This window comes from Portunus trituberculatus, chromosome 24 (assembly GCF_017591435.1).
Source record: "Portunus trituberculatus isolate SZX2019 chromosome 24, ASM1759143v1, whole genome shotgun sequence".
Classification (NCBI taxonomy): Eukaryota; Metazoa; Arthropoda; class Malacostraca; order Decapoda; family Portunidae; genus Portunus; species Portunus trituberculatus.
The window spans coordinates 10124995-10132243 of NC_059278.1; the positions used below are offsets into that span (position 1 = coordinate 10124995).

The 7249-nt window shown below is 39.1% G+C and overlaps 1 protein-coding gene across 3 annotated transcripts; it reads right to left on the bottom strand.

Annotated features, from left to right (window-relative positions):
- Nucleotides 1-226: 226 nt before the first annotated feature.
- On the bottom strand, nt 227-7032 carry LOC123508223. Of its 3 annotated transcripts, none has more exons than XM_045261767.1 (2): nt 6886-7032; nt 227-4262 (listed from the first exon to the last, which is right to left on the bottom strand). In XM_045261767.1, the coding sequence occupies exon 2, from the start codon at nt 4236-4238 to the stop codon at nt 1638-1640; it is 2601 nt and encodes an 866-aa protein (XP_045117702.1). In that variant the 5' UTR covers nt 4239-4262; nt 6886-7032; the 3' UTR covers nt 227-1637. The 3 variants fall into 3 exon arrangements, with proteins under 3 accessions (XP_045117702.1, XP_045117701.1, XP_045117700.1); XM_045261766.1 differs by lacking the exon at nt 6886-7032 and adding an exon at nt 6736-6754; XM_045261765.1 differs by lacking the exon at nt 6886-7032 and adding an exon at nt 6428-6750.
- Nucleotides 7033-7249: the final 217 nt, after the last annotated feature.

A 7249-nucleotide genomic window follows, 5' to 3' on the forward strand; every position in this document is an offset into this window, starting at 1 on the left:
ATATTCTAATTTATTACTGTAAGATTTTTAAAGATCACCTCACACCATACTAATGGGTGGGTAAGCTTCTCCCAGCCAGAATGTATAGTGCTCCACAAAATTTATGTTGTGCTTTAAGGTCTTTTTCACTGTCTTGATAGATGTGTATTAGATACAAATGAGAGAATGATATGTTACAAAACAATATGTATCTTGTAATTAGGATAAGCCAATTACAAGATGGAAAAAATTGAATTCTGGATTTTAATTTTGTATTAAAGTTTTGTACATTATTTTATACAGATTACAGGCACACAAAATGCATATCTGTAATTGACTACCAATAAATAACCAAAATAAATAAGCATTACTCTTAAACAATAAGACTGTTTCCTTAGTGGAGATGTCAGACTGTTAGATATACATATACAAAGATCTCTGACATTACACAACCCTCTTGTTCATAGAATAGCCACATGACTGCTTGGCCTCCAGTGTGACGATACTGTATTAAGGCAGGTTAACATGTGTCAATATGCCACTGAAATTGCAAATTGGTAGAGTTTCCAACTGAATATCAGTGCCTAGCAACTGGAAAAACTAGTCACAAAACAAGACCAACATGTTGATTTGCAACTTTGTTTATGCTGTGACATCACAGAGAAAGGTTTGAAAATGTGGTGTCCAGATGTAGAGAAGATATTGCAGTTGGTGAGGGAAAAAGAGCACATCTGGAACCCTGAAAATTAATTATACAACAAAAAAAAGCTTACATAAATCGACATTCGATGAGATACCTGCCACTCTCCAAGAACTTTTCCCCTCTATACAGGGTGTTGTTGGAGGAGAGGATTGAATACTTGTGAGAATTTAATTTGATCGCAATCATCATCCTGATCGCAATCATCATCCAGAGGAAGACATCTTGAGTAGTTGTTAGTTTACATTCACTTCCTCCCAATACTTTCTAGTCATGTATGAACATGCTCCAACTAGAAGGGCTCAGTCGATACTTCTAGCAACTTGCAATTTCAGTTGAAAATTGACGTGTGAACCCGCCTTTACAGTCTGAAGTACACACATACATGACCATGCACTTCAGACACACAAAACAAGCTTACTGGTGAACTCCAAATAAGTCATGCCTGATTGCTTCTTTGTAGAAAGGAAAGGACAGACTGATCAGTAAACAGTTGGGTTATTTGATCATATATGGTATTAGAACCAATGGGTGAAATGTGAAAAAGGAAGAGGAAGTATGTTGTCATCTTTTCTTATTTTTGTTAGTTAATCAGTCAATTCAGTGACAAGGTTCTGTTGTGCACTCTTATGAACAGTAGATACATTAGTTCTTGAAAATCTACACAGTGCATAATGACTGGAAGGAATAAGAATGAGGCATAAAAAATAAAAGGAAACTTTCATCAAATCAGTCTCACTGTATATACAGAATGGCAGTCATATTCTCAGGACAGATCTAAATTCAGATTCCCCTACTGTGGAAGCTCTTCAGTCTTCTAGAGGGCAATTAAGCAGACTTGCCACAGATGTTATCAAAGGTCTCATTGTAATGCTCTCTGAACTTGAGCTCTAAATTCTCTGGGGATGAGATAAAAACTTGAAAACTCACAAGAGCAAGGTTGAAAACATCAAATGGTTTATCTCAGTACCATAATTTCAAAGTCAAAGCCCTCTTGTGATTGACGAGAAGGACACGCCAAGTCCCACAGCTGGCGAAAGATAGGCACTTGTTCTGCAGGTGTCACGAGTTCAATCACTCTCTCATAAGGCAACAAAAGTGCAGCCGCAGCCTTGATAGTTGCATCCTCCTCCTTAGCTACACGTGCACGCACCATTTCAAAAACCTTGGACCAGTCCTCACTGGTGGCAGGCAGCACTACCTGTACTGTGCCTCCAGTTTCTTCAATTACCACTTCCTCCTCTTCCTTCTGACATGTTTGTTGTTCCTGCATTTGGTCATCACTTGTGCTTATCCCTTCCTCCTCCTCCTTGAAGGTAACCTGACTTCCTCGGTCATTTGGGAAGATATGAAGGCTGTCCAACGGAGTGACAACAGGCCCAGCCAGCTCTTCAGGGCCCATGTCAAACTGGCCATCAAGGACCATCTCAACCTCTGAGGAGAAAAGTTCATCTGACTCCATAAGGTTGTGGTCTACTTGTACTGAAGGGTCATCTGCCCTGTCATTGACAATAATGTTCTCCAGCTTTCCAGCAAATTCTACTATCCTTGTATTCCTAGCTATTCGAGACTCTCTCCCAGCAAGACGGGCCAACCTTTCCAGCTTTTGGCGATGAAGGAGTTTCTCATTGCCTTTTAGATCTTGAAATTGTTTGTCTCTGTTCCGTTTGTTGCGCTGGAGCACATGTTCTAGAACCTCCTCTTGATCTTCTAAATGGCTATTCTTTGGGTGTGAATGCTCATGATAGTACACTACTGATATCTTCCCTGTATAATCACAAGTCTCTTTACTAAATTGCTGATAAACTTTTAGTCGGGCATAGCACAGGCATGGCGGGATCTTGTGGACCCAGTTATGCCTATCAGAATATTCTCTGTTGGCATTCTTCCGTGCTGCAGCCGTCCGCAGGTGGTGAAACCTATGACAAACAAGTAACTTTTCTGAGCGGTGAGGTTTGCGGCGTTTCACGTCACATGTGAACCTCACCTTGTGCTTCTCCTCCTCAGTAATGAGCCAATCTGTGAAAGACTTCTCATCCTCAAATTTTAAGTTCTTGCATGCCATGGAATACTTATGAGCAATTTGCCAATGTCTCTGCAATTCAGTCAACTTAAAGAATGTGGAATCACATTGTTTAAAATGACAAGAAAACATTCTTGGTAATTTGAATTTCTTAGTCTTACATTCTTTATTTCTAACATGAGTCTGATACCCTAATTCAGATAGAAAGTGACGTTTACATAAGCTACACTTATATTCAAATTTTCTTTTCTTAACATTTACACTTATTCCAGTTTTCCTCTTTCTCCCCAAGGTGACTACTTCCCAATCTTCATCATCATCATCATCATCATCATCATCATAACTTCTGTCATGCAGATCCCCCACATCATCTTGGGTCATGTTATTATTTTTAGTGTCCATGGGTTCATGTTTGATCTGCATACTCTCACTATCAAGTGATGAATGCTTCTCAGAGATGTGGGTACTCAATGAGTCCTGAGTCATGAGACACTTCTGGCAAACAGAACACTGCCACTTTCTGCTAACTCTCCCTTTGTCACCACTGGTCACAATGAAATAGGTTTCCTCCTCTCTTGCAACATCTATAGGGCTGCTTTCCTCCCCCTCGGTTGCCTCCAAAACAGTTCCATCCTCGGTTACATAAAGAACCGACTCACACTTGATCCCAGAGGCAGCATCCAGACCCTGGTATTCCTCCACAGTGATGCTGGCTGATCCTTCTTTCCTGTTGTTCTCTTTAGGTGAAGAATAATCATCTTCATCATATGAAAAGTATTCTAAAGATTCTTCTGGCACTTTTGCTGGAGTTATGAGGAGTGAGAGATCTTGGAGTCCTTCTGTTTTCCCCACATGTGGTTTCATGGTGACAGTCACAAGGGGTGGCTGAACTGATCGGGGACTGATTTCTGTGGGCATCTTAGTAGCTGGTGCTTGCTGTGAGGAAATAGGGTTACTATCTGCAACATTATGGCACTCTTTTCCATGGTGCCTCTGCATGTGCCTTGTCAGTTGGTTTTCACTCTTAAATATTGCTCCGCAGTCCTCTGCAGGACACTCTGGTAACACTGCCACACATTCATCAGTTTTAGGAATATTATTATTCTCAAGATGAATGGAAGTGAGCTCTGGGAGGTTCTGAAGCTTTTTCTCACAAAATGCTAGGTGGATAGCTGCCCCTCGACGGTCTTTACATTTCTGCCCACAGTACTGGCAGACTACTGGCTGCTTCTTGGGCACAGCCTCATCCCCACTGACACACTGGTGTTCCCTCAAACTTGCTGGTGTAGCAAATAAAGTTTCACAACTGGAGCAAGAGAGTGGCTGTCTGGAAGTTAGGCTAAAGCTGGGTTCTTCCTCCTGATCACTCACAGTGACTACTTCTGGAACATGTGCCTCAAGCGTCACTTTCCTGATGGCATCTATCACCCTGGAGCGTCTAGACCTCTGCCTGGCAATACTGTGTGCCTCACTGAAATGCTCCACTAGCTGCAGACGGGATGGGAACACTAGATGGCAAAGGGCACACCTTGCCATGCTGGAGCCACCTCCACGCTGACTCTGCAATCACCATGAGTATCAGATTAGTATGTGAGATCTATTAATGAGAAGATAAGTTCTCTCTAAAATTAGCTTAACACATTAACCGCCATATGTACCACCGATGGTACATTTCATATTTTCATTAACCGCCACATGTACCACCAGTGGTACATTAATGAGTTTTTCTCTTCCTTTTTAACTAATATTTCTAACAAAATAATAGATAAAATGCAAACACAAATATTTTATGTGATGATTTATTTATTAATTTCTTCAAAACTATAGCATTGAAAGATATCATGCATAGGAAAAACTAAAATCTTTGCCTTAAAATAAAAAAAACTACTTTTTACTTATAAACACAATGTCCTTTGAATTTCATTTACATTTCCTTACATTGTGTAGCAGAAAAATAGCAGATTAAAATGTATCAAACAGTATTGTTCAATCACCAAAGTACAAAAATGAAAAAATTAAACTTTGATCAAATAAAATCTATCATCATTTGCCATATGAAAGCAAAGTGTTATTAGTACCTATCAGTTTCCTCAACTATCAAATCAACAACCTCATCAGTAGAAAAAAACTTGTAAACATCAATGGGTTGAGTATCTGTGTCAGATATATCTGCTAGCTTGCTGAGCATACAAATTTTGGTGTGCCTGCAGTGATGTTTTGTCATGCTGTGTGATTAGAAGTGGCAGGTTGTTCATTCATGATTGCATCATTTGATGAAACACTTGCTGTATCATCATCTGAGTTACTTATTCTGCTTGAATCAGATTCATCACATGATTCCATTTCCTGTGATGATGGTTAATAGCTTTTTCCCCGTCACACTCATTGGAAGATGACCAGATTTTGTCATGTCCATAAAACTGATGAGCCTCCATTGAATGGTTCTTTTATGAAGCAAAAAACTTAAAATTTATGGCACTGAACCACATTTAGTCTAATAACTAAAATATTCAACATGAACGGTATTTGTATTGCCATTTGAGCCACGGGTGCATCATACAATTTTATGACCACCAGTGGCTCATGTAGTGCTGCTGAAGTGCTAAGACTAATGTATCGCCATGTAACATGACTTCAACAGCTCCAAGAGAATCTATTTGAGGACCTAAATGAGTCCCCACCTTTTCGCTCTGCTGCTGCCACACCACTGACTGTTATTGTGTGGTAAACATCATGGCGCTACCAGGGAGTTCCAGAACAGGCTTATGGCGGTTAACACGTTAAAAAGGATACAAAAAAAAAAGACAGACATAACAAGAAATCTGGCTCCTAATTCCCAAACCAACTCTTATCTCAATTTCTAATTTCCACAATATGGAAATGGATGCAATTTATGATGTGGGGATAATATTCTGGTAGAGCTTTCTAATACAACCACATCAGAGACAAGCATGAAACTCACATGTCATGTAAAAGGTTGGTAATCTTCCCATAAACGTAGAGAAATTGCAAGGTACACATGTAATATGACTATAATGGTGAAATTCAAGATTTTCTAACTCCAGCAAGCTCTGTATGAACCAAAAGTAATCATTGAAATTATTTTCTTTTGTTTATAGCTGAGATTTGTTGATACTGGTATATTAGGATTTCATGGTGTGTATAGAGCTGATCCCCCCAATCATGCACTGACATTCATGAGGCCACCAATGATGACTTTCCATAATTGTTATACTTTTCATTTGTCTTTGAGACAAGTCAGACATTCTGATTGAGACTCACTGTCATTTGTTAATATGGCTATCTAGTGGAGGGAGGTGAAGTGGAGTGCTAGTGTTTGGCAGGAGAAAAAAGTCATTATATATGTAGGACACTTAACATTATTAATATTTAAGATGTAATATACAGATGTAAAGAAGAGGTTTCGTTTCACATGTTTATCAACAAACCTCCAAAACTGTACACATTTCCATCGCACTGAAAATCTCTTCACCTTACTGGTAAGGCATAATGGAATGATTTTTTTGTGTTAAGTTAAGTTTATGCTTAGTTAGGTTAATGTCCTTGTGGAGGGTTCCAAGGGGGTCACAGCCTCCCAGGTTATGATAAGTTAGGTTGGAAAAATTCAGAATACAGACAGTACAACTCATTCCACAGTGAAGCTATTGATGTAAATTCACATGTAGAAAAGGGATAAATCATTTAAATTATAAATGTATTCTTACCCTGTTCAATAGAGCATACTGAAGAACCATGTCACTTAATTCATTTACGCTGCAATTTAGCGGTTTTGTAAGGTAAGTGTAATATTGTTTCAACAAAATTTAAGTGCCTAAAATGAATCCCCTACTTTTCACAGCTATATAACGAATAAATGCAATCCCACATCTACTGCAATTCCCTACAAATATCGTCCCTTTCATTAGGAACAAGTATGCTAGACTACTGTCACAGAAAGACCAAGGCATCATAAAGCTGGTAAGGATAACATGACATGGTCAATGAGCAAGGTAAGGGCCACACATGACCCTACCCCTGTTTGTTTGGTCATGTTGTTTACCACCAAAGGAAGTCGAATGAATAATGTTTCAGGTTTGATTTCTTTTTTCATATACACCCATTACATAATTAATATTTTGCTTTGAGAAACAGCAATCCAGGAACATATTAGCAGTTTACTCACCTTAAAAACTCTATATATAGCCGGAGCTGACTAGGGTGGAAGTCGACGATTTCTCTCTCTTTGTGTTGATGACTCCGAGCCTAAAATAAATTGACAGTATAAACAAATGCAGGAAAAGCAGGAAGTTAGTCTAAGGCAAAAATGAAAATAATAATAATAATAAATAAATAAAGTAAAATAAAAATAGAAAAGGCCCACTTGATTGCTAGTTCCCTTAAAGATAAGTAGAGTAAGGCTGAGTGTACATGAGCCACTTTTTGTAGCCAGTGGCCACAACGAAAAGTGGCCACCACAGAAAATGGTCGCACGAAAAGTGTTGAGTAGAATAGCTTGCACATGAGCTATTCGGTAGCGGCCACTGATG

Bases quoted from the DNA above. Each gene is read 5' to 3' on its own strand.
- LOC123508223 (XM_045261765.1), bottom strand. From the start codon at position 6,457: ATGGTTCTTCAGTATGCTCTATTGAACAGG. The intron at 4,263-6,427 runs GTAAGAATACAT...TGGTGATTGCAG, and splicing joins AGTATGCTCTATTGAACAGG to AGTCAGCGTGGAGGTGGCTC.